At 39.7% G+C, this 26540-nt stretch overlaps 2 protein-coding genes across 2 annotated transcripts; one reads left to right on the plus strand and one right to left on the minus strand.

Moving 5' to 3' along the window:
- Positions 1–341: 341 nt before the first annotated feature.
- Positions 342–7244, minus strand: LOC105437088. The gene is made up of 3 exons (XM_030994072.1): positions 7150–7244; positions 6054–6185; positions 342–796 (listed from the first exon to the last, which is right to left on the minus strand). The coding sequence occupies exons 1-3, from the start codon at positions 7217–7219 to the stop codon at positions 621–623; spliced, it is 378 nt and encodes a 125-aa protein (XP_030849932.1). The 5' UTR covers positions 7220–7244; the 3' UTR covers positions 342–620.
- A 2813-nt stretch (positions 7245–10057) lies between these two features.
- LOC100890830 (very-long-chain 3-oxoacyl-CoA reductase-B) lies at positions 10058–25473 on the plus strand. The gene is made up of 10 exons (XM_030992763.1): positions 10058–10324; positions 11982–12028; positions 12785–12860; positions 13523–13698; positions 15321–15365; positions 17238–17272; positions 18457–18538; positions 19794–19859; positions 21993–22142; positions 25172–25473. The coding sequence occupies exons 1-10, from the start codon at positions 10147–10149 to the stop codon at positions 25283–25285; spliced, it is 969 nt and encodes a 322-aa protein (XP_030848623.1). The 5' UTR covers positions 10058–10146; the 3' UTR covers positions 25286–25473.
- Positions 25474–26540: the final 1067 nt, after the last annotated feature.

Genomic DNA, 26540 nt, shown 5'->3' on the forward strand with positions numbered 1-26540 from the left:
AAATACATATCGTTTCTATTTTCTGCCACTTTCTGGTCCCTTCTTGCTCTTTCTTTTTTATTCCAAACCTCCTCGATATATTTTATCATTCAAAATGTCTCTCTTCTTCTCTGAAATGAATCAATCTGAGGAAATCTATCTAGACAATTGAATTGACCAAAAGCATGAATATAATGCATCCTTATATAAGTTTTTTTCAGCCTCTGTAGTGGATATACAGATCAAAATATTATAGCATTTTTAAAACATTTTGTATAAGATCATGTTGAAATTGATCCAATAGTATTTTTATGTAGGGTCTAAAACTAGAGAAAAATATGAAAATCGCAAATAACGTGGAATCCCCACCCCCACAGTCCGGACGGGAAACTACATGAATCAACTTTAACTGGCTTTATTATATACCCTGTTCAGATATGACGCGGTAAAACCACCGCAACCGCCGCGTTTTTTTTTAAACATGCAAACAAATGGCAGCTGCACACAACAATGGTCCTGCCCGTGTGCATGCACTTTGCTTTGTGCTATAAGGTACCGAAATGTGAAGCGTATTACACTTAACGTCATCACGAAAGAAGTTGGAAAAAAACGCCGCGGTCACAACCGCTACACGGAAACTATTACTCCTGCAAAGCACCAAGGCAAACCGGATCGTTGCTCCCGAAATTGAAGAACTCGGGGACGCAATGGCCACAGTTGAAGACTCTGCACCGAGGTGGATCTTCGCGTCCCGGACACGAAGCGTTCGCACACATGTCCGCCGCACAGCTCACGGTCTCAGTAGAGCCGCATGTATCTAACGGAAGTGATAACGGAATAGAACAATCATAAATAATTATTATGATAATAATGATTAAGACAACATAATGATGATGATGACAATAATGATAATAATAATGATAATAATGTGACAGGTCGAAATGTTTCTTAATATTTGTTGCTGAGACAGCAACTTTTTAACATGGGAGAATGTGACAGGTCGAAATGTTTCTTAATTTTATTTGTTGAGGAGGTCCCTGAATGAAGGGATCTATGTCTCCGAATAAGGAGATCCCTGTAGTGTACTTCTGAGGGGATCCCTAACAGGGTATAGGGTAATATAGAGAGAAAGGATTTTTTGCCACATCACAGGTTGACAGGCGCGGATCCAGGATTTTCCAATAGGGGGGGGGGGGGGGGGCCGGAAATTTCAAAATTGCGCAGACCGTTTTTCCAAGGTCATATTAGAAGCACCATACTGGTACAATTTTTGACATTTTCATCGGGGGGGGGGGGGGGCGGGGCTATAGCCTCTTGCCCGAAAAAGTAATTTTCTGGTTTCACAATTTGGCTAGTGAGCGAAGCGAGCGAGCAACAATTTGATTATAATATTGTGAAAGTGTTATTTATCACCAAAATAAACGAGAAATTACCCATTACCCATTACGCGCGAAGCGCGGAAGCTTTGACCTTTCATTAATTATTTAGAGAAAGAAGACGATTTGTTTTACCGTTCTCGACTCGTATTCCCAGTCTGAATTCAGTTTTCCCCCTCCCGCGCGAAGCGCGGAAGCTTTGACGTTTCATTAAATTATTAGAGAAAGAAGACTATTCGTTGTACCGTTCTAGACTCTTAATCCTTGTCTGAATTCAGTTTTCCCCCTCCCGCGCGAAGCGCGGAAGCTTTGACGTTTCATTAAATTATTGAGAAAGAAGACTATTCGTTGTACCGTTCTAGACTCTTAATCCTTGTCTGAATTCAGTTTCTCCCTCCCGCGCGAAGCGCGGAAGCTTTGACGTTTCATTAAATTATTAGAGAAAGAAGACGATTTGTTGTACCATTCTCGACTCGTATTCCTTGTCTGAATTCAGTTTTCCCCCTCCCGCGCAAAGCGCGGAAGCTTTGACCCTTTATAGTTTTAAATTGAAATTATTAGAGAAAGATGATTCGTTGTACCGTTCTAGACTCTTAATCCTTGTCTGAATCCTGTTTCTCCCTCCCGCGCGAAGCGCGGAAGCTTTGACGTTTCATTAAATTATTAGAGAAGGAAGACAATTTGTTGTACCATTCTCGACTCATATTCCTTGTCTGGATTCAGTTTCCCCCCTCCCGCGCGAAGCGCGGAAGCTTTGACGTTTCATTAAATTATCGAGAAAGAAGACTATTCGTTGTACCGTTCTAGACTCTTAATCCTTGTCTGAATTCAGTTTTCCCCCTCCCGCGCGAAGCGCGGAAGCTTTGACGTTTCATTAAATTATTAGAGAAAGAAGACTATTCGTTGTACCGTTCTAGACTCTTAATCCTTGTCTGAATTCAGTTTTCCCCCTCCCGCGCAAAGCGCGGAAGCTTTGACCTTTTATAGTTTAAATTGAAATTATTAGAGAAAGATGATTCGTTGTACCGTTCTAGACTCTTAATCCTTGTCTGAATTCAGTTTCTCCCTCCCGCGCGAAGCGCGGAAGCTTTGACGTTTTATTAAATTATTAGAGAAGGAAGACGATTTGTTGTACCATTCTCGACTCGTATTCCTTGTCTCAATCCCCCCCCCCCTCCCGCGCAAAGCGCGGAAGCTTTCACCTTTTATAGTTTAAATTGAAATTATTAGAGAAAAAAGATGATTCGTTGTACCGTTCTCGACTCTTGATCCTTGTCTAAATTCAGTTTCCTCCCGCCCGCGCAAAGCGCGGAAGCTTTGACCTTTCAATAATTATTAGAGAAATAAGATTTGTTGTACCATTCTCGACTATTATAACTTGACTGAATTCAGCCACCTCCCCCCACCCTCCCGCGCGAAGCACGGAAGCTTTGGCCTTTCATAGTTTAATGAAATTATTAGAGAAAGAAGATGATTCGTTGTTTCATTCTCGACTCTTAATCCTTGTCTGAATTCAGTTTCCCTCTCCTGCGCTTTGCGCGGAAGCTTAACATTTCATTAAATTATTAGAGAAAGCATACGATTCGTTGGACCGCCATCGACTCTTTATCCTTGTCTGAAATGAGTTCCCCCCCCCCTCCAGCGGGAAGCTTTGACGTTTCATTAAATTATTAGAGAAAGAAGACAATTCGTTGTACCGTTCTCGACTCTTAATCCTTGTCTGAATTGAGTTCCCCTCCCCTCCCCCCTTGTCTGAATTCAATTTTTCCCCTCCCGCGCGTAGCGCGTAAGCTTTGACGGTTCATTAAATTATTAGAGGAAGAAGACGAATCGTTGTACCATTGTCGTCTCTTAATCCTTGTTTGAATTCAGTTTTTCCCCTCCCGCGCGAAGCGCGGAAACTTTGACGTTTCATTAAATTATTAGTGAAAGAAGATGATTCGTTGTTCCATTCTCGACTCAAAATCCTTGTCTGAACTCAGTTTTTCCCGGCCCGCGCGTAGCGCGTAAACTTCTGACGTTTCAATTAACTATTAGACAAAGAAGACGATTCGTTTTACCATTCTCGACTCCCAATCCTTGTCTGAATTCAGTTGCCCCCCTCTCGAGCGATGCGCGGAAGCTTTGACATTTCATTAAATTATTAGAGAAAGAAGACGATTCGTTGTACCGTTCTCGACTTGTCAGAATTTTCAAAAATGTTTCTTTGTCTGCTCCTTTTTCGTCCTATGTCATCTTATTGCCCCTACCGCCCGTGGCTACGCGCCTCCTTTAAAGGGAAAATGAAACAATCATGATTGTGATGGCACACAATTAGGTTAGTAGAAATGAAATGGAAAAAAGATTTATTACACCAACCATGGATAAATCACGGCCGGGAGCGTCATAGTTTTGTGTTATCGGGCTAGGGCCGCGGCCGGCCGGGGCGTAGCGACCAAGCGAGATTTTGCAATGTTGAATGCTTAAATTATGCATTCTAGAAAATCCCTGAGCCCAATATGTACGTTCTTTCCGCTATATTTCTTTCTAGCTATATTTCTAAATTTTCTGGGAGACGTGTCCCCCTATCGGGCCCAGGATTGCCGTCCCTATCCATGATTACTACCAACATGAGTTCAAATACAAGCACAAGCGAGTTGGTATGAGCTAAATCCAAATGAAGGGCAAAATAAAAGTTGTGAAGCGGCCCTACCGTTAATTTAAAATTTGACTGTTGAGTCAGGGCTTGTGACACATCCCTGGTTGAGTATATAACTTCTATTTAAAAGACACCCAAAATATTAAGAGTGATGACCTTTGTAGCGCAGGGGCTGTTCTTAACGTTTAACTTTGAATCCGCGGCTCGAGATTTTATGCAGCCGGCCCGGCCCCCCTCTATTCAATAATTTCGTTATCTTTTCTCTTTTTTCTTTTCTCTTCTTTTTTTCCTTTCTCTCCTCCTTTCTTTTCTCTTCTCCTTTTTTTTCTCCTCTTCTCCTTTCTTTTTTTCTCTTCTTTTTTTCCTCTTTTTTATCTTCCTTTTTTTTTGCACCGCCAATAGGGGGGGCCGCGGCCGTTTCGCCCCCCCCCCTGGATCCGCCACTGGGTTGAGAGGGATGAGCATAGACCATGCATCCACTCATGACTTATAGGCGGTTTGATTTGACAGAGAAGCTAACTCTGAGTAGAACTTTATACTTCGAAGTATTTCTGCAGCATCTATATGGTAAGTTCTGAGTGGAATTATAATGTATTTGACATGCATCATTAGATTGAAACCTCATAGAGGAAACTTGATTACATGTGTAGTTGACAACTTTTGTGTGTCTTATTGAGTTGTGAGTTGTGTTTCACATTCATTTGCTGTTATGTGATACTACTGTAGAAGAATCTATAAAGATACACTCTGTATAGTACCCAGGTGAAATGATGTCAATATTTGGAGGCCTATCATTAATTGCTTTTCATAATGAGTTGGTTTAGAAAACCTGTATCAGGCTAAACCTGATACGATTTGTGCTTCTCTGTATAAAGTATTGTGTATGCGAAAGAAGACCTGATATACAGTAATATAGCTATAGGTAAAGAGATAATTTGTATAATTAGTATTGGATATTTTGTTTTCAAAGTAAAAGTTGTTGAGATCGAGTGAAAGAAACAAAAGCTAATCTCACCCACCAAACAATGTAGGCAAGCTAAAATATTTTCCGGTGGGAAAAAATGTTTCGCTGCCTGAGAGACCTAGGAGTTGTTTCACAAAGAATAAGATCGACTTTAAGTTGGACTTTACTAATATATATGGGCAATATGGCAGACAGCTTATGTCATTGTTTGACTGGTATATAATTGGTCTCTCAAGAGACGTACAAATCATGGTCACAAATCTACAGAATTTAGATTTTTGGATAATTCATTATTGAACGAAAACATATTATCTTAAGATCATTATTGTGAGAGCAAACAGTGGCATAAACGGCCTGTCATATTTAAGTCCAACTTAATTAAAGTCGTTCTAAGTCTTTGTGAAACACTCCCCCTGTGCACATACTCATCAGTATTTCAACCAAACCTGGGTCCCGTCTTATAAAGAGTTGCGATTGATCCTCCAATCTCCTATCTCGTATATAGTTGCGCTTGATATCAACCAAGTCCTCTAATCAATCGCAAATTTGCAGTCTCCTATCTTTTATGTGCATAGTTGCGATTGATTTCAATCAAGTCCTCTAATCAATCGCAAGTTTGCAGTCTCCTATCTTTTATGTGCATATTGGCGATTGATATCAATCGTAATTAAATTAAAGGGACAGTTGAGTTCTTGTTTTAGACCGCAAAGGCCTTAAAAGTGCATGGCTATTGCTCTTATTCTTATATATGACATACATTTTACAGTGCCCTTTGACGACCTAAAATTGCTATGAAGGTTAATTAAGACCCCAAAATGTGTGAAACTTAGATTAAATCCGATTATACTATTCAGCTCTACTTTCAAAACAACACGGTTACCGTAATGAATGAATTAGTATATATATCCTTTTTTCTTCTTCAAATTAAAACATTATTTTGTGTAGAGCCCTCTATACCAAAACTCGACTATCCTTTAAGATTAATCGCAACTGGTCATAAGACGGAACCCTGAGGTAAGCCAATTATAATGCAATACAGATGGACAATGACCACTATATTTATCGGCTTGCATATCAAAAGAAAGCTCTTTCTTACCACAGTCAATTACATCGCCACGATTGTCCATCCATACAACCCCTCCTTCGCAGGTCCCACTGCAAGTAGTGCCGCCGCGAGGGGCCATCCGACATACGGAGTACTTGCAGGGATCATCTTCAATGCATGTATCTGTGAATAGGTTTCAACAGGCAGCGCATAATGATATAGTTAACAACAACATACATTAAAGTAACAATAATAAAGGTGACAATGTGATGAACATGACGATGATAATGATAATAATGATGATAATAATGATAATAATAATGATAATAAAATAACATTATAATGATAATGAAAAGGATAAGAAGAACAAAATGATAGCAATTATAAAGGTAATACAAAATGATAAAAACAATATACTACTACTACTATTATTAATATTATAATAACGGCAAAATAGTATCAAATATATATCTGTAATTACGTATGCGACGAATTTAAATGAAGGTTTGACGAAATTCGCTGCAAAACTGCGGTAAAATAATGACAGGTAGGCCTACTACTAGATAGGGACTGGTGATATTGGATAATAACTTTTATATTGAACAGTCTTTGAAGAAAAAGGATGCACAGTGATGGATAATAGAGACGAACAAAGTAAGAAAATGATGATTCCCGGCATTTTACCCCAATCTTTTTCTCTGTAATAAGATATCTTATTAGAAATGGCAGGCCAATTATGACGAGGAGAGGAAATAAGTGAGTTCCACGAAAGAAAAAAAAATGGGTAAAAATTAATAAATCAATACCAAACCAAGAGTGTCAAGTAAAATTGTCCGGATTTTCAAAAATTAGGAGGAAAAGTGGCCCCGTGTTATTTCTACCAAAGTTTGTTTACCTTTTATTTTTATTTTCTTTAATAATCTCTTATATGTCATTGAAGTACAGCGACTGAAAATCGAAATTGCTCTACAATAATGATTTCCGTTTCATTACACCATCTGAATTCCTAGCTTCTTTTCCTGTTCCAAAAATATTATAAAATTTTTAAAGTCAGATTGGGCAAACGAGTGAAAAGGGAGGCAGGGTAGATGAGACACAACTAATCAATTTTTTAAATTTTAAATATTTAATAGAAGTTCAACTTTACCTCCTGAAACATCTATTGCGCCGGAAGCCAGACCGACGAAGAAGAGGGCGATGAAGATCATTGTCTTCATGATGTCTGGTTGTATAGGGGTTCGCTTGATGAAGAAAACTGCCCCTTGAAATGATTTTCTAGCTATCGGAGAGCCCCATTTTATAGAACATATGGAAAATTAATTCTTGAAATGACCACAAAAATTAAATTTGAAGGTGATTGGAGATCCAAACAATTTCATTCAATTATTTTCCCAAACCGCACCATGCAGATGAACGGGTATAACCAGTGAGATGTGTTGGCCAGTGGTTGTTTTACTTCGCATGCAATATAATACATAAATATTGTTTGCGAGTGCATGGCGTACATTTATTATCAGTAAATTTTGTTGGGAAATCTTTGTTTTTCTCTCTCTCTCTCACACACAAATTCTCTCCCAAGAACAGTTTTATAGAATAAAGGGTTGTCTTGTGAACCATTTCTTTCTTTATAAGGGTGGGGTCCAGGCGCAGGGCATTTAGGGGGCGGAGCGCTAGCCCCAGAAATTCGTGCATTTTAACATTTTAGAAAAATCGAAATGGCCGTCATGAGCACAAGAATTTATAATCTCCTCCTTGAAAGTCACATAGCCCCTATCAGTTTATATTAGCGATTCTTTTTCTTTCTCGCTTAGACAATTCGACAGAACTGTAATTTTAGTACTGCATGTAGGCCAACTCATCGGGAAAGTTTTTTTTTTGTAGTAAATAGAAGTTCCGATGTTCTCTCTTTTTTTCTTTTCTTTTTTTTCTCTCTCTCTCTCTCCTTTTCCTCTTTCCCTCAATCTACTTCTCTATTGCATCGTTCTCTTTCTGTTCTCCTCTTTCTTCCACCGCTTTCTCTTTTTCCCATTTAATTTTTGAGGCCGCAAAAAAAAAGAAGATCTGCGGCTTATTCGCCGCTCCCAACCGCCACTGATCAAAACTTTTATGCAGGTAATACGCATAGCTTGCGGTGGGATTTGGTTTCCATCCTATCCAATACATTGCCGACCGCAGATTAGAGTAATCAAAATTAAAAGTTATCATCACTTTCCTTCTCTTTCTCTCCTATTCCTCTCTTTTTTTCTCTTTTAACTTATTTTCTCCGTTTTCTTCTCCCTTTTTCTTAGGCCGCCCAAAATGGGGGCCGCGTTCGATTTGGCCCCTACCTAGATCCAATAAGGCTACTCCTCCCCCACGCCTATCGCTTCAGTTCTTGTGGATAACTGATGACCTTGAAACCGGCTAGCGATAGCTGGATTAATTTCAGGTTTCTGTCCAACTGCCACGATGTCGGCCTCTAGAAGTTCTACCGTCAGGCGCGCCGGAAGCGGTTTCGGATGGGGGGGGGGGGGGGGGGAATTCCAGGGGGTTCACCTTCCTGGGGCAGTGGCGTACTAATGGGCAAAAACATTTGGGGGCAGAGGAAAAATCTGCACCACACAGACGCGTACGCAGGGGGGGGGGGGGGGGGTGAACCCCCCTCAATTTTGTTGTATGAGTGTGTTTCGGAGGAAACTCCCCCCCAAAAAAAAAATTGTGCTAAAGGGTGACAAAAAAGGTGACCTACCTTACCCCCCCCCCCCCAACTGAACGAAATGTCGGTTTAATGAAGGTAAGAATGGCCATCGTCATTACTGTCAAGAACAGGTACCAAGTTCGGGCCAAAGTTCGGGCCAAAAGACAGATAGCCTACCACAGTCAATAAATAATACATGATCAAAAACAAATTTTTAAAACTATTTTATATATTTTGCCCAATTCGTGACGAAAAATTTAGCGGCGAGTCAGCCGGTGAATAGGCGAGGGGGGGGGGGGGTAAGCACTCAGCCTTTTTTTCTTTTGCCAAGAAGGGGGGGGGGGGGGTTTGTTTAGACACCTAAAGCAGCCCCTTTTTGCCGAGGGGGGGGGGAGGTGTTAGATGTTAGATATACGCCAATGCACGTCACTAATCGGTGGGGAGGGGGGGGGGGGGTCAGGGGGAACTCAGGGGTTTTAGGCATTTATTTTCGGTCAGATGAACATATTTTGATACCTCTTTTGAGACACTGGTAGGTCACCCATTCTTTTTTTCTCTCTCTTTCTTTTTCTCATTAACATACTTTTTCAAAAAAATGAAGGTGGGGCCCCGAGCCCCTTTCTTCTGCAGGCCCTGACATGTAGGCCGCTTTAACATATTTGTTTTCGCCTGATGACTAGCTGTAAATTTCGAAATTTATAATTTTCCAAGCAACATATAAAAATGTATAATTTACAAACAAAATTGTAACCATAACGTTATCTTTCTTTTCTGGTCAAGGGGGGGGGGGGGGGGGTCTGCTGAGTAAAGAAAAAAAAATCCCCCCACCACTGCTGATGCGCGCCGGATATAAATATTAATGGAATATATAAAAAACAGTGACAAAAATTCAGTCATACTATTTACTTGATGGAAAGAACATGCAACCACCCAGATTTGTTGTAAAGTTGGTGCGTATTCGTATTTAAAAAAATTGTAATCATCATTAGTTGTTTACAGACGCGTAAGTCTGGGCCGACTTATAACGTCACGAACTCACGATCCGAAAGATTGACTCAGCTCAGCTTCGAACTGGGGTCCGCCTGAGCATGACGATTTTAGGCGAGTCCTTCTCCTTATCGATATCAAGGGCGTTTAATGCATAATTGCCTTTGTCCTGTGCGCTTGAGGATTTTAAAAATCATTTTCTTTGCCCCTTACAAGTTAAGGTTAGTCCTAGATTAATTTAAAAGAGAATATTTGTTTCTCCATATCATTCTCATGATGAAGGTTAGATCAGAATCTAGAATTTTAAAATGTTATTATTTAGATTAATCTGTACGACAACAGTGAAACCTATTTAATAATATTTATAATTTAATCCGCACATATCAAGGCTAGCAATTCAAACACGTTAAATCGTACGATCGGTCAGCCTCTTTTTCCTTCGACCGGCGAGAAATAGATTATAGACTCTAGGCCTACAAAATGAGTTCTTACGTGCCACCCACCGTCGTAATTAATATATTTGCAGTTATTGGTGTTATTGCAGCTTTGAACAAAATTCTGAGGGTATTGTGGTCTATTTTGAAGAATGTGAAGACGTTTATTTTGGCGAGACCGCTTGGCCTAGCGACGGACCCCAAACGGCATGGAAAATGGGCGGGTGAGTACCGGCGGCGCGGGGACCTGGGTCTGGGACACAAATATCGGCATAAAAAGGCAACACTGCACTGTAGTTACATCACTCTACAGCATAGACAGAAATAATCGTCTGTTTTGGGTCATTTCTTAATAAAACTGACATTTGTTGACATTCCCCAATACAGACAGTACAACAGAGATCTCGTAGTACCGTGGGGGTACGGGTAGGCCTAATCGAGGGCACAGCGGAACATCTCTTCGACTTCGTTCCTGACATTTCTCCCCCGATTTTCTTTATTTAAAAGTTAGATCTAGATCTAGTCTAGATCTAGACCTCTAGATCTAATTTTCTAATTTCTAAATCAGATGTAAAATAGGTATAGAGTAGTGTAGGTATAGATCTAGAACTTCTAAGTAGTGTTTTCCTACTGTATTGCTTGAAAAAAAGTAGACACATTAGGTCTACCACCAAGTCACACCAAGGTCTATGGGATAATGCATGCAGTCAGGCGTGACACAGTGTGAGAGTGTCTACTTTATTCCAAGCAATACTGTATTTACACTACATATTTTTGATTGAAATCTTATACAAATATGAAATTTTTAAACTTACTTAGTCTAGGGGCCTATACAAATGTCCCATTTTCGTCTCAGAACTGTGAAACCGTACGTTCATGCACTCGAACATAGGGCTATATGACCCGGCGGCCGATATATTTCCGGGTCAACCTACCAAAACATAGCCAATGGCCAATCAGAGCACTCGTTTCGTTGGTCAAGCCGGGCTGACTTGTACGTAGCTATGGTAGCTATTGGACGTTCGCAAAGAAAAAAATTATTATTCATCAACTAAAACCAAGATGGCTGACAACGACTACAAGACTTTCTCGGATTAGACTCTAATCATTAATTTTGGAGCTGAATAAGCAAACTATCGTAAGTCAACGTATATATTTAAGTTTTCGTTATTGTATAGATAACGGGGGCTGTAGAATGGCAGCACAATTAGATTTGATAAAGACGTAAAAAGAGAAAAACCTCGGAGCATTTGGTTCATCTCTGTTCGGTCACTCTACCCTCACGGTCCCCATAGGCCGTACTTCAGTCTCTATAATCGGAGGTCTAGTGTAGCCAGACGTAGTCTCAGTGGAACAACCGACGATTAGAGAGACTGAAGTTTTCGGTCTATCTACAGCACTGCCACTGTAAAGCCTGCTGTATTATTACGATACTTTCAAATGGGTTTAACAATTTAATAAACAATTTAATGAATCAATGATGATAACAAATAAGACACAAAAGAAACTCACAAGCTTTGTACTTGAAAATTTCCTAAGTTGGAGCCTAGAGTCTGCTTAGTCTTCAGTCTTAGATCTAGTACTTTAAGTTTTACTACATGTAGTTTTACCGATAGGGCCAACCTTCTTCAGCCATGTTCTGCCATTTTCTAATTTTATTACGTTCTTTCAAAATGAAGGGAGACCTTAATATACATGGCATTTGTTTATCGTTGCGATCGGTTGTTGACACAACTGCTTAGTTCCCTCCTGATATTGATAAAATCTAAAAGCGTGCATTGCGGAAACTTTATAGTTAAAAGCAGTTGCGCAATATCCGACGGTTGACTATCTATCTATCTAGCATTTTCTTATTTTGCTTTTTTTGTCTTCCATATACAGTTGTGACTGGAGCCACTGATGGAATTGGAAAAGCTTATGCTGAACAGGTAAATTATAGACAGACAGTCTCTCTGGTTTGCTGAGTTTTTAACGTTTGTCTAGTTTTGAGCCTCTTCCAGTCCTATTCTTGACAAGCATTTCACATTCCATTGTTCAGCAGAGCTATAAATTTTGACTCAGACCCCCAACAAATATTCATGTACCTGGGGGGTGTTTCACAAAGATCTTCAGTTGAACTTGTCTCTAAGTTTGACCTAACAATTATGGAAAGCCGTTAGCATCTTTAAAAATACTTTGTAAAAATTATTTTATAAGGCATAAAATGTTGACTCAAATCATTTTATGTTCTTGATGTGGAATTTATAGAATGTCTAAAATACATAGAATTTTTGCTTCGGAACATATTTTTTTTATGGCTACAAAAGGCTCTCCATAAGTCCAACTTTATAGAGTTCAACTTAGGATCCTTGTGATTTGTGAAACACCCCCCCCCCAGATTTGTTCAAAAAGAAAGGACTTAAAGCTCTGCATATATATGATGTCCATTTTGTTGCATGACCACACGAGTTTGAAAAACGATATTGAGCTTTGAAGTGCTTAAATTGGCAACACGTTAGGAGGGTCAACATCTTTATTATTTTATCAAAATTGGCAATTTTCCAACTTTTCAACAAAACATCTACATGTAACCATGAATGGCCTTTTCAGAGACATTTATTATTGAATAGAACAATGTAGCGTTATAAAGCAGGCCTGGTAATTACCCGATTTGAATCTTTTTCATGTTATATATCATATATTAGCTTGCAGCCAAGGGTCTTAATATCTATCTGCTGAGCCGCTCTCCAGACAAACTCAAGGATGTTGCAACACAGATTGGTAAGGCAATGAGAGGTTGATGATGTTGGTGATGATTGTGGTGATGATGATGGTGATGATGGTGGTGGTGATGTTGGCGATGATGGTGGTGGTGGTGGTGCTGGTGGTGATAGTGACTAATGCATACATGCCAACTGTTTAGATTAAAGAGGAACATTCCTCTTTTTGGGAGAAGATAATTATCATTTTAATGCAGGTGTTCCTCTTCCTGTACAAATTTGTCTGTAGTATTGAATAGGAGAGTTAGGATTGTTCCTCTTTTTTTTAAAAATAGCATAATTTGTACAGATTTCTGATTTTCAAATGTTGGCATGTATGCTAATGATGTTGATGATGATGGTGATGATGATGATGTTGATTGTGGTAGTGATGGTGGTGGTGGTGGTGATGATAGTGACTAATGGTGTTGCTGTTGATGGTGGTGAAGATGATGATTATGATAATGGTGAAGATGAATGACGACGATGATGATGATGACGATGATGATGATGATGAATGATGACTATAAAGATGACGATAATGATGGTGACAAATGATGTTGCTGCTGATGGTGGTGAAGATGTTGATGATGATGGTGATGACGACGATGAAAACGATCCTCCCGTTACTGATGCTGCTCAAAATACTCATCACATCCTCATCTCATCTCATCTATCCCTCAGAGCAAAGATACAAGGTGGAGACGAAGACGTTCGCTGTTGATTTCACCGGAGGAGGGGACATCTATCCATCGATCGGAGATCAGCTGACCGGACTGGACATTGGAGTCCTGGTAAACAACGTTGGCATGTCGTACAGTTTCCCCCAGTACTTCTGTGAGCTAGCCGATGCAGAGAAGGTAAAGATTTGGGACTTATTTCATGTTTTATCTTTTTTTCAATAACAAATGACAAAAATCAGCGACAAATCTACTGATAACCAATCAGAAGTAAGGATTTCAGTAGCTTATAACAAAAACTGTCATTTGTCACCGATGACAAGTTTTGTGAAACGCCCCCCCCCCCCCCCCCCCACCAGGTTTTCGATGACAAGTTTCCAATTAAAATGACAAAAATCAGTAAAAAATCTGTCGATAACCAATCAGAAGCAAGGATTTCAGTAGCTTATAACAAAAACTGCCATTTGTCACTGATGACAAGTTTTATGAAACGCCCTCCCACCGAGTACCCATTTCACAAAGCCTTTTTTCAATGAAATTTATGACAAAATCAGTGACAAATCTGTCCATAACCAATCAGAAGTAAGGATTTCAGTAGCTATAAACTGTCATTTGTCACTGATGACAAGTTTTCAATGACAAATGTCAAAAATCAGTGAAAAATCTGTCGATGACCAATCGGAAGCATGGATTTCGGTAGCTTATAACAAAAACTGTAATTTGTCACTGATGACAAGTTTTGTGAAATGCCCCCCACCAAGGACCCGTTTCACAAAGCCTTTTTTCAATGACAAATCACAAAAATCAGTTAAAAATCTGTTGATAACCAATCACAAGCAAGGAATTCAGTAGCTTGTAACGCAAACTGTCATTTGTCACTGATGACAAGTTTTGTGAAATGCCCATTTGATCTGATTTATTTTTGTTTGATCCTTAAAGAGGTTCATCTGATTGGTAGTTTCACAATCAAAAAGGTTGTGTTACCTGTGAGATTTTTGCCTACTGGTTGCTGCAGGCATCATCAGACCGACGTTTTGTCGCCACTAGATGGGATAGTACGAAATGTTTTTCTATTGGCTTTGATCTAACACTTTAATATCAGAGAATTAATATGTCTTGCCTCTTTCCAAAGTTTCCTTAAAGGGATCCGATAACTTTGTCTCAGATTTTGAAACTAAATCCTGGATTTAGCTCATGCTGCAATGATAATTGTTCACCTGTAGGTCAGTCACGAACCCCATGACTTTTACAAGCCGATCGCCCGTCTGATTATCAAGATATTTACGATTGGAATTGCAAATTTTGAAAACCGTTTGCCAAACATTTTTCATGATAACACTGCAGTCTATTAGGCAAAACGAGTATGGTAAAACCGGTCACTCAAAGATTTTTACTTTTTTGAGGCACTTCTTGATCACTTTGAAGCGCGATTTTTTTTAGGGCTTCAATATTACACAATATCACAGACACTGATAACAGGTAGGGCCGTGCATCTCAGATTTAACATTGTTAAACGATGCCTTTAAAACATACTTCTTCTCTGTAACTAATTGTGATTTACATATTTTTATGAATCTATAAAAAGTCTTTCATGCTTATATTCACATTGAGTAATTTTGTAAGTTGAGGTATTTCAAGATAGGACATTACCAGCTCCATATCCTAATGATGTGCTTCTAACTCTGTGTGATGACATTATGATTTTCCAACAATTATACATTTTGCGCTCCGGATGTCTCTATTCCTGCCACTACAATCTAATTTAAGACGCTTAATTTTTAAAATTTATTTTCTCTTCACAGTTTCTGCCAAACATCATCAACATCAACTGCCTATCTGTCGTAATGGTATGATAAAGTTCCTTTGTTTTAATTTTTCCTGTATTGACCTGTATATATAGCAGTTGGGAATTTTCTAAATGTCTTAAAAGAATCAGCTTTTCCTCCTCAAGTTGGCAACAGTTATTTGTATTTCCACCCTTTCATAGTGAAAGAATATTAAAATTTATATACCTCACTTAAGAAATCCAGCCATCTGATTGGTCGAATTGCATTCATAAACTTCAACTGTTCCTGTAAAATTCCCGGTAACCATGCATAAAACATTTCAATATTTTTAATAACCATGGTTATTAAAAAAATAGGTCAGTCTCCATGGTTACCCCATAGGTTTACATGTTAAAAAATGGTTTGAGCGATGGAGGATACCATACGTGTGCGAAAAATTGGTCGGCAATTTCAATACAATTGAATCTCGATCGATCTTACCGACAATTTTATCTTGCATTGTTGACATGAAGACGAAAATTAACTCTCAAAAACAAAAAAACAACATCTGCCGATAGATCTTGATCTAAGTTCGTGCCAATATGCATTGCATAAGTAAAAGAAGAGTCCGTATATGGAGCTTTTGCGAAGCATTCATCACACGCGAAGCCGGTTTCAATCCATTTTAATGTATATATTGGACAAAACTGCCGTGCATGTTAATAACGCGCGATGGCCGAGAGGTCTGAGGCGCTGACTATAAATACATCACCTTTTGTACGCAAGAGTTCGAATCTCATCTTCGACCAAAAAAAAAAGTATTTTTTATTTTTTATTTTTTAGTCTATTTTTTTTCGGCATATAAAAGTATTAATGACTGCTTTAATATTCGAGAAATAGTTGTTTTCATACGCTCTCGGGAAGGTTACAATTGGGCTATTCCCCTCGGCAAGCCTCGGGGAATAGCACAATTCTAACCTTCCCTTGAGCGTAATAAAACAACTATTTCTCTCAAAGCAGTCATTAATACTATACTATTGTAATGGTATGATGAAGGTCCTTTGTTATTTTTTTTCCAATATTGACCAATAGCCGTACAGTTTTTTCTACAGGTATTAAATGAATCAGCTCTTACTCCTCAAATTTGCAACAGTCATTTTTCTTGTCCACTCTTTCATAGTTAAAAAATAAAAGTTGTATTAAATGAAAGAGTGTGAATGTGAAAATATCAAAATATCAACAAGAAGTTGCAAATTTGTAATTTTGTGGACAGAAATACACATTTCACATGCGTTGTCAATTTAGAGACTTCAATCATTATTTTTGGATTACATCGCTTTTAGTTATGAATGACCTCGATGTACTGCAACTGCCTACATAAATGTATTAAACCTTTCCAAGTTTCCAGTGATTATTTCACTTTCTGTTCACATGCAATTTGTAATTTAGAGAATTGTGGGTCATAAGATCAAAATAAAACACCAAACTATGGTTAGGTAAATTATTCATAATTATGAGACGACAGGTATAACACAAGTTTTAGCATTGTAATTATTGGATACAATCCTTCTAGAATCTGATCGCTTTACACTCACATGTAATTATTGTATTAGTAACTGTAATAGAAATGATTATCTGACTTTTCGACAAAGATATTGTTGTTTTAAATCATTCTTTTTTTTAATCTATCTCGATTAAATTGGTTAGAAACTGGTTTTATACTGACTTTTCACCTGCCCATTGAATTTCATTACTGAGTTTGTGAACTCTGACTTTACTATTAACCATGATTTCTTCCTTTTTATCAAAGATCTGCTTCTTCTTCTTCTTTTTCTTCTCCATTTTGTTGTTGTTGTTGTTCTACAAACCTTATCAATTTCAATTTAATTTTTAAGTGATGATAACCTATTCTTTGAATTCACATATATATATATTTTTTTTCTTTACGTTTAGATGACCAACCTTGTTTTGCCTGGTATGGTTGAAAGGTAAGAGCAGACAATAACGAACAAATATGGTGATGATGGTGATGATAATTAATAATCATAAAAATAATGATAACGATAATAATAATTAATTTTTTTCTCGAGCCATCCATGTTTCCGCATCAAATGCATGTGGCTTTATAGACAATGCAAACAATGGATACACGCTAGGGTTCGCAGGGTTACTTGGATATGGTGGGAACCAAAAATATGTTCATTTGATGTACTAAACATCGAAAAATTACCTGGGTAGTGTTTCACAAAGACTAAGATCGACTTTAAAGGTAATACAAAGTTTTGGGAAATATTGAAAATTGGCTGGATAGTGATTCTTCACAATTTTGATATATTTGGATGCCCCTGTGGATGTAATATAAGCACTAGAAAATTTAGCCCCTAAAACACTTCTGCTTTCGAGAAAAATGGATTATAACAGATTTACCGGTGCTCCCGGTAAATTTTGATAAATTTCAAATAGCGCCTACGGCCATAAAATAGTAGCTGCGACCATGAAAATTTCAGAATATGTAGTTGTGATACATAATTTTCAGAAGGGAATAGCCAATCGGTCTATTTTAGTCAAGAAACATTGTTTTATAGCTTAATTAATATCTTGACCTTAAGAGGGAGCTATACAACAGAAAGAGTTTACTATTTACAATTTCATAACTTTAGACTCAATTTCAGCCGCGACAACGATCACTGAATACTGTAGATTCGCATTATGCTTCCAATATGTTAATTTGAACCAAATTCATGACCCCATACCAAAACTTTGTATTACCTTTAAGTTGGACTTAACTATGGCAGGCCATTCTTGCCACTGGGGGCTCTCACTATTGGTCTCTCAATCATCATCTTTAGATAATATTTTTTCCTTCTATAATGAACTATAAACAAAATTTAAGTTCTGTAGATTTGTGACAACGATTTATACAACCCTTGAGAGACCAATGCTAGTAAATGGTAAAAGCAAAAAATGAACAGCCTGCCATAGTTAGTCTAACTTAAAGTTGATCTTAGTCTTTGTGAAACACCCCTCCCCCCTCCCAGGAGTGTAAGAGGCTAATCACAATCCTCGCAAAAGATCTTACGTTTTGAGTTGTGAACCACTCACAATTTTGTATGTGTAAGAGCTCTCTAACATGTTTGTTTAAATTATATTATTTTTTCAATTTCTTATGCAGGAAGAGGGGTATTATCATCAATGTATCATCGGCGTCAGGCATGAACCCAAGCCCCATGCTAACGGTCTACTCTGCTACAAAGGTACTGGGCCGCTATTCAATAAATCATTTAATTAAACAAAAAAAATTAAACCTTTACCCAAAATTTAATTGACATTCACCTGTTATGTTGTATTAATTTAATTGACATTCACCAGTTATGTTGTATTAATTTAATTGACATTTACCTGTTATGTATTATTGTATAAGTTGTTTGTTAGTTAGTTGTTGCTACTGCTAGATACCGGTAGAAAAAAAACCATTAGGGCTTGCCCTACCTAAGGCCTAAAAATAAAAGAAGTTGTATTGCCCTTTGCGACTGACCCAAAATTTTTGAAATCTACGTTCGGCTTTACAAAAAAGTTTTTTAACTGTTTTTTAGTGAAAAAAAATATTAAAGCATTCAAAACTGAGAAAAATCTGCCCAGAGACAGAGAAAAAAAGAAGAAAAAAAAAGTTAATTTTTTTTTTTTTTTTAACCGACCGCCCCATTTTTGGCACCTAAAGGGCAATTTCCACATCTTTTTTTTTTAGGCCTAATAACAGGAATGTTTGCAATTTGCACTCTTCTTTTCTCAAGATGGATACACTTGGTGAATTTAAGAGCTTTTTGAAATTATTTCATCACATGGTCTTTGCTAAGGCTTGACCAGATATATAGCAAGGTAAATCGCTGAGAAAAAGCCACCATGGTTATTTTTATGTGTAAATAAAGGGTAACCGCGCCAACACAAGGACGTTGCGTACTAACTGAGATCTTTGCTTGTAAGAGATATATGAGATACAGCATTGTGAAGCATTTCACACTCTACGTCATCATACTTAAACCGCCACTGTTTTGCTGCGTCATATCTGAACGAACCCGTAAAGGCATCGTTTAACAATCTTAAATCTGAGATGCATGGCCTTACGTGTTTTCAGTGTCTGTGATATGGTGTAATATTAAAGCCCTAAAAAAAATTGCGCTTCAAATGATCAAGAAGTGCCTCAAAGAAGTAAAAACCTTTGAGTGACCAGTTTTACCATACTCGTTTTCCCCAATAGACTGTAGTGCTATGAAAACCGTTTGGCAAACACAAAATTTGGTTTTGATTTTCAATCACAAATATCTTTATAATCAGACAGGCAATCAGCTTGTAAAAGTTCCTGACTGATCTTAAAGGTATATAATTATCATTGCAGCATGAGCTAAATCAAGGATTTTTTTAAAGGATCTAAGACAAAGTTACCGGATCCCTTTAAGGAGGTCATTTATAATTGGTTTGTATAATGGGTACTGTTTTCTCTTCTCATCTTAGGTCTTTGTGGACTTCTTCTCGCGAGGGTTAGACGTTGAATACCGCTCCAAGGGAATACAAGTACAGGTAAGGAAATATATTTTCATCTTAAAGCCACTCCGTACTAGGAGCACGACCGTGAGATCCTCTATAGCGCCATCTCAGGTCAGCTGTGGTAGTATGGTCCCATAACTTGCTGCTCCCCTAGCTGCGCTGCTGGTTGCAAAGCGGAAATTAGGTGTTTGGCTACGCACTGTTGCCACGTTGATCATGAGATGGCGATGTGCAATAAACAATACGCTAGGGCAGAAAGTCGATCAGTTCGGTATCGCTTTAAAGAGAAGGTCGAGTTCTGGAAAGGTGCAAAACATTTTGTGAGCTTTTTCATTCTTTATATGTTAGTGTGGAAGAGTATCATAGAAAAAGAGCCCCTGCAAAGGTTTGCTCTTCAAATGCCCCAGTATTCAAAACATGACAATTAACAGGTAATGGTTGTGGACCGCACGTTCATGTTACCGTACATGTTTATGTAGTCCCATATACAGATTTCTGTGCACAGTGCATGTGACGATAAGTATAAGACTGGGCCAGTTTGATATCATTTCTATGATTCCAAAACCTCATAGTATGCGCCAATACTTATCTGCTACATGATCAATCTTCTCCAATTTCTTCTCAACAGTTTCTTTTGCGATGCAATCCCACGACTCACAACCAGAACTCATCTTTATCTTTTATTTCTCATTATTCAGCTCATAGCAGTTCAGTGTCTGCTTGAAACGGCCTTTTGATTTAGAATTCTAGGAATAACACATTGTACACGAGCAGAATGAGCAAAAATCACAAACAATTTTGAGTCCATTTCTGATGCAGTACACTGTGCCGTTCACGAATAAGAATGATTTGATTGTCCATAATCATTATAATCTCTAAATTGGCAATTTGGTGTGATATCTATAATCACTATTCTTGTGTACAAATCAGCAATTTTTTGTTGAATTCAGTTATCTTCTTTCACATTGGTTCATTTGATTTTTTGCACTATGTAGAAGATGAAAATAAGAATAACTGATGCCAATTTGAGGAGGAAAGAGTGATCTGTCTGGACCTTTGAAATAGAGGTGTTGTAGTTGAGTGGTTTAAAAACTTGACCGGAGATGCAAAGGTCGGGGGTTCAATCTCCAGCACAGCACTTGCGTTACAACCAAGCTCGCCGAGCTTAGGTCGATCGAGACCATAACCTTAAATCTACGGATTGTGTTCTTCTTAAGAATAATACATGTTGTTCCATGTTTTCTTATACATAGTCGGTAATGCCTTTCTGAGTCACAACCAAACTCAGCAAGCTCAGACGCGAAGCCATGACCCTGAATCTACCAACTGTTCTTTCCTAGAAATAATACATGTTGTTCCATGTTTTTATTTCTCATAGTCGGTAATGCCGTTCTGAGTCACAACCAAACTCACCAAGTTCAGACGCGAAGCCATAACCCTGAATCTACCAACTCTGTTCTTTCCTAGAAATAATACATGTTGTTCCATGTTTTCTTATTCATAGTGGGTAATGCCGTTCTGAGTCACAACCAAACTCAGCAAGTTCAGACGCGAAACCATAACCTTGAATCTACCAACACTGTTCTTTCCTAGAAATAATGCATGTTCAATATTTTCTTATTCATAGTCTGTAATGCCGTTCTGAGTCACAACCAAACTCAGCAAGCTCAGACGCGAGACCATGACCCTGAATCTACCAACACTGTTCTTTCCTAGAAATAATGCATGTTCAATATTTTCTTATTCATAGTCTGTAATGCCGTTCTGAGTCACAACCAAACTCAGCAAGTTCAGACGCGAGACCTTGACCCTGAGGGAAAGAACAGTGTTGGTAGATTCAGGGTCAAGGGTCAAGAACACTGTTCTTTCCTAGAAATAATGCATGTTCAATATTTTCTTATTCATAGTCTGTAATGCCGTTCTGAGTCACAACCAAACTCAGCAAGTTCAGACGCGAAACCATAACCCTGAATCTACCAACACTGTTCTTTCCTAGAAATAATACATGTTGTTCCATGTTTTCTTATTCATAGTCGGTAATGCCGTTCTACGTAACAACCAAACTCAGCAAGAAAAGATGTAAGACCATAACCCTAAATCTACCGATTGTGCTCTTCCTCAAAATGACATGTGTTTATATGTTGTTTAATGTGTTCTTTTTCATAGTCTGTAATGCCGTTCTACGTCACAACCAAACTCAGCAAGCTCAGACGCGAAACCATGACCATCCCGAGCCCCACGTCCTATGTGAAGACCGCCCTCGCGACCTTGGGGTCAGGAAATCGCACCAATGGCTGCCTTATGCACAACCTTCAGGTGTGTATTATATTTTTTTGCCTTAAAAGAGAAAGAATTCTCTTACTTCCATGATCAAATGCCAATTTCAATTTACTGTAGATGGCCTTTCATTTTATTTCATAAATAGTTTGTTAATGTATGCTTCTCCACTTTTTCCTCTCCCGGTTTTTGTACATCCATTTTCCCACTCTGCCCCCTCTTCACTCTCCCTTCCTGTCTCCCCCTCTCTCTCGTAACTCTTTCTTTTCTCTTTCTCACTCTCTCTCCCCCTCTCTCTCTCTCACACTTTCCACACTCCCTCCTCTCAATATTTCTTCCTCCATCACTCCCCCCTCCCTTTAACTCTCTATCTCCTTCTCTCTCCATCCACAACCCTCTCTCCTCTCAATCACTCCTTTCTTTAACTCACTCTCTCTATCTCGCTCTCCCTCCCATCTATCCCCCTTTCCTCACTTCCCCCTCTCAATCTCTCCACCTCGACCACTCTCTATTTTCTCTCTCAATCACTCCCCCTCTCTCCACTCCCTCTCTTTTTTCTTCCCTCCCCTCAACCCTCCATCCCCCCTCTCAATCACTCCCCCTCTCTATTTTCTCTCTCTATCTCACTCTCCCTCCCTGTCTCTCCCCTCCATCCCCCCTCTCAATCACTCCCCCTCTCTATTTTCTCTCTCTATCTCACTCTCCCTCCCTGTCTCTCCCCTTCATCCCCCCTCTCAATCACTCCCCCTCTCTATTTTCTCTCTCTATCTCACTCTCCCTCCCTGTCTCTCCCTTCATCCCCCCTCTCAATCACTCCTCCTCTCTATTTTCTCTCTCTATCTCACTCTCCCTCCCTGTCTCTCCCTTCATCCCCCCTCTCAATCACTCCCCCTCTCTATTTTCTCTCTCTATCTCACTCTCCCTCCCTGTCTCTCCCTTCATCCCCCCTCTCAATCACTCCTCCTCTCTATTTTCTCTCTCTATCTCACTCTCCCTCCCTGTCTCTCCCTTCATCCCCCCTCTCAATCACTCCCCCTCTCTATTTTCTCTCTCTATCTCACTCTCCCTCCCTGTCTCTCCCCTCCATCCCCCCTCTCAATCACTCCCCCTCTCTATTTTCTCTCTCTATCTCACTCTCCCTCCCTGTCTCTCCCTTCATCCCCCCTCTCAATCACTCCTCTCTATTTTCTCTCTATCTCACTCTCCCTCCCTGTCTCTCCCTTCATCCCCCCTCTCAATCACTCCCCCTCTCTATTTTCTCTCTCTATCTCACTCTCCCTCCCTGTCTCTCCCCTCCATCCCCCCTCTCAATCACTCCCCCTCTCTCTATCTCACTCTCCCTCCCTGTCTCTCCCCTCCATCCCCCCTCTCAATCACTCCCCCTCTCTATTTTCTCTCTCTATCTCACTCTCCCTCCCTGTCTCTCCCCTCCATCCCCCCTCTCAATCACTCCCCCTCTCAATCACTCCCCCTCTCAATCACTCCCCCTCTCTATTTTCTCTCTCTATCTCATTCTCCCTCCCTGTCTCTCCCCTCCATCCCCCCTCTCAATCACTCCCCCTCTCTATTTTCTCTCTCTCTCTCTCTCCCTCTCTCTCTATCTCACTCTCCCTCCCTGTCTCTCCCCTCCATCCCCCCTCTCAATCACTCCCCCTCTCTATTTTCTCTCTCTATCTCACTCTCCCTCCCTGTCTCTCCCCTCCATCCCCCCTCTCAATCACTCCCCCTCTCTATTTTCTCTCTCTATCTCACTCTCCCTCCCTGTCTCTCCCCTCCATCCCCCCTCTCAATCACTCCTCTCTATTTTCTCTCTCTATCTCACTCTCCCTCCCTGTCTCTCCCTTCATCCCCCCTCTCAATCACTCCTCTCTATTTTCTCTCTCTATCTCACTCTCCCTCCCTGTCTCTCCCTCCATCCCCCCTCTCAATCACTCCCCCTCTCTATTTTCTCTCTCTATCTCACTCTCCCTCCTTGTCTCTCCCCTCCATCCCCCCTCTCAATCACTCCCCCTCTCTATTTTCTCTCTCTATCTCACTCTCCCTCCCTGTCTCTCCCCTCCATCCCCCCTCTCTATTTTCTCTCTCTATCTCACTCTCCCTCCCTGTCTCTCCCCTCCATCCCCCCTCTCAATCACTCCTCTCTATTTTCTCTCTCTATCTCACTCTCCCTCCCTGTCTCTCCCTCCATCCCCCCTCTCAATCACTCCTCTCTATTTTCTCTCTCTATCTCACTCTCCCTCCCTGTCTCTCCCTTCATCCCCCCTCTCAATCACTCCCCCTCTCTATTTTCTCTCTCTATCTCACTCTCCCTCCCTGTCTCTCCCTTCATCCCCCCTCTCAATCACTCCTCTCTATTTTCTCTCTCTATCTCACTCTCCCTCCCTGTCTCTCCCTTCATCCCCCCTCTCAATCACTCCCCCTCTCTATTTTCTCTCTCTATCTCACTCTCCCTCCCTGTCTCTCCCTTCATCCCCCCTCTCAATCACTCCCCCTCTCTATTTTCTCTCTCTATCTCACTCTCCCTCCCTGTCTCTCCCTTCATCCCCCCTCTCAATCACTCCTCTCTATTTTCTCTCTCTATCTCACTCTCCCTCCCTGTCTCTCCCTCCATCCCCCCTCTCTATCACTCCTCTCTATTTTCTCTCTATCTCACTCTCCCTCCCTGTCTCTCCCTTCATCCCCCCTCTCAATCACTCCCCCTCTCTATTTTCTCTCTCTATCTCACTCTCCCTCCCTGTCTCTCCCCTCCATCCCCCCTCTCAATCACTCCTCTCTATTTTCTCTCTCTATCTCACTCTCCCTCCCTGTCTCTCCCTTCATCCCCCTCTCAATCTTTCCTCCTCCATCACTCCCCTTCTCTCTTTTTCTCTCTCCCCTCCCTCACTCCTCCACCCCTCCCTCCCCATCTATACCCCTTCGCTCAATCCCATTCTCTCTCTTTCTCTCTCCCCTCCCTCACTCCTCCACCCCTCCACCCCTCCCTCCCCATATATACCCCTTCGCTCAATCCCCCTCTCAGTCTTTCCTCCTCCTTCACCCTCCCTCTCTGTTTCTCTCTCACCCTACAGGGTTGGGTCGTTGGATCGGTGCCAGACTGGTTATTGGACAGCGTTCAGATGTCCATCCACAGCGCCATCCGGAAGGTCAGCCTCAAGAGACTAGCAGAGAAGAAAACCAAATGATCGCTACCAAACTTAAAGAGAAGGTTGAGTTCTGGGAAGAGGTGAAACATAATTTGTGCGTTATCATTGTTATTAAGAAAGTGTGAAAGAACAACGGATGAAAAATGTTCTAAGTACGGCATGTAACAGCATAAAAATTGGGATAGATTTTTATGCCACATGTTCGTGTAGTCCCATATACATCTTTCTGTGTACAGTGCTTGTAACTTTACAGAGACTGGACCACATTTCTTATCATTTTTGATGATTCCAGAACCTTGCAATACACACCAATACTGATATGCTAGATGATCGACCTTTTCTTATCGATTCCACACTATTTCTTTCACAATGCAATCACATGACCAGAACTCAACGTTATCTTTAACTCCTTCCAACAAAACAATCATTTCTCTTAAATGACAATGGTACGATAATATGATAACATTTTTCATAATAATGGGCAATGCAGAGGGTCGAAAAATGTTGTGCCAATTTAGAGAAAAACTAGTGATTTTTAATACTATATTTCTTAACAATTTGTTTAAAAAAATTACAACCAAAAAACTTACCAAATCAATGTTTCTCTCATATTCTAACTTGTTCATAATAATGGACTGTGCACAGGCAAAAAAAAAAATCTAATCAATGAAATTATTAGTGATTGTACTATTGTATAAATATAATTAAACTCTTCCAATAAAACAATGTTATTTTCCCAGTGAATAAGGTACTATTCTAACATTTTCTTTAACAATGGACTTTAAGAAATAAATAGTGACAATGCTATCATTCTGTCAGTGAATAGATCCTAGGAGTTTCTAGGAAATATGAAATTAAATAGTTGAAGTTATGTTAAATTAAATCTGTTGATCGTGAGACGATTCAATTTTGTTGAATGAACAGTTGACTCGAAGTTGCACAAAGCAAATTTCCCCAATTCAAATAATTGTTTGTGGACCAAACTATGCAAAACGTAATATTTACACTAATTCCTAAGTTGATTTTTTGTTTGCATATTGGAGATGTTTATGCGTGGGTATACAGTCATCGTGAAGTGGCAACTTGGCGATAACTACATTACACTGAGCCAATGGGTATTACACTGCCCTCTATATATATATCCTCGCTCGAGCAATTTTAAAGTCAAAATTTGTATGTGTTCCCAACAGCTTCAACTTATGAAGAGTTACCTGTGCATTTTCTTGCAGTTTACAAACTTTATATACATGGTATAGTTTTGTTTTGACTAATCATGATTTGCTTTAGACGTTGT

The sequence above is a fragment of the Strongylocentrotus purpuratus genome, unplaced genomic scaffold (genome assembly GCF_000002235.5).
Source record: "Strongylocentrotus purpuratus isolate Spur 01 unplaced genomic scaffold, Spur_5.0 spur5_scaffold_20, whole genome shotgun sequence".
NCBI lineage: Eukaryota > Metazoa > Echinodermata > Echinoidea > Camarodonta > Strongylocentrotidae > Strongylocentrotus > Strongylocentrotus purpuratus.

Excerpts from the sequence above, each read along its gene's own strand:
- LOC105437088 (XM_030994072.1), bottom strand. The coding sequence starts at position 7,219 with ATGAAGACAATGATCTTCATCGCCCTCTTCTTCGTCGGTCTGGCTTCC. Across the intron at positions 6,186-7,149 it reads CGCAATAGATGTTTCAGGAG|ATACATGCATTGAAGATGAT; the intron begins GTAAAGTTGAAC and ends ACCTATTCACAG. Across the intron at positions 797-6,053 it reads TGGCGATGTAATTGACTGTG|ATACATGCGGCTCTACTGAG; the intron begins GTAAGAAAGAGC and ends CACTTCCGTTAG.
- LOC100890830 (XM_030992763.1), top strand. The coding sequence starts at position 10,147 with ATGAGTTCTTACGTGCCACCCACCGTCGTAATTAATATATTTGCAGTT. Across the intron at positions 10,325-11,981 it reads ACGGCATGGAAAATGGGCGG|TTGTGACTGGAGCCACTGAT; the intron begins GTGAGTACCGGC and ends TTCCATATACAG. Across the intron at positions 12,861-13,522 it reads GGATGTTGCAACACAGATTG|AGCAAAGATACAAGGTGGAG; the intron begins GTAAGGCAATGA and ends TCTATCCCTCAG.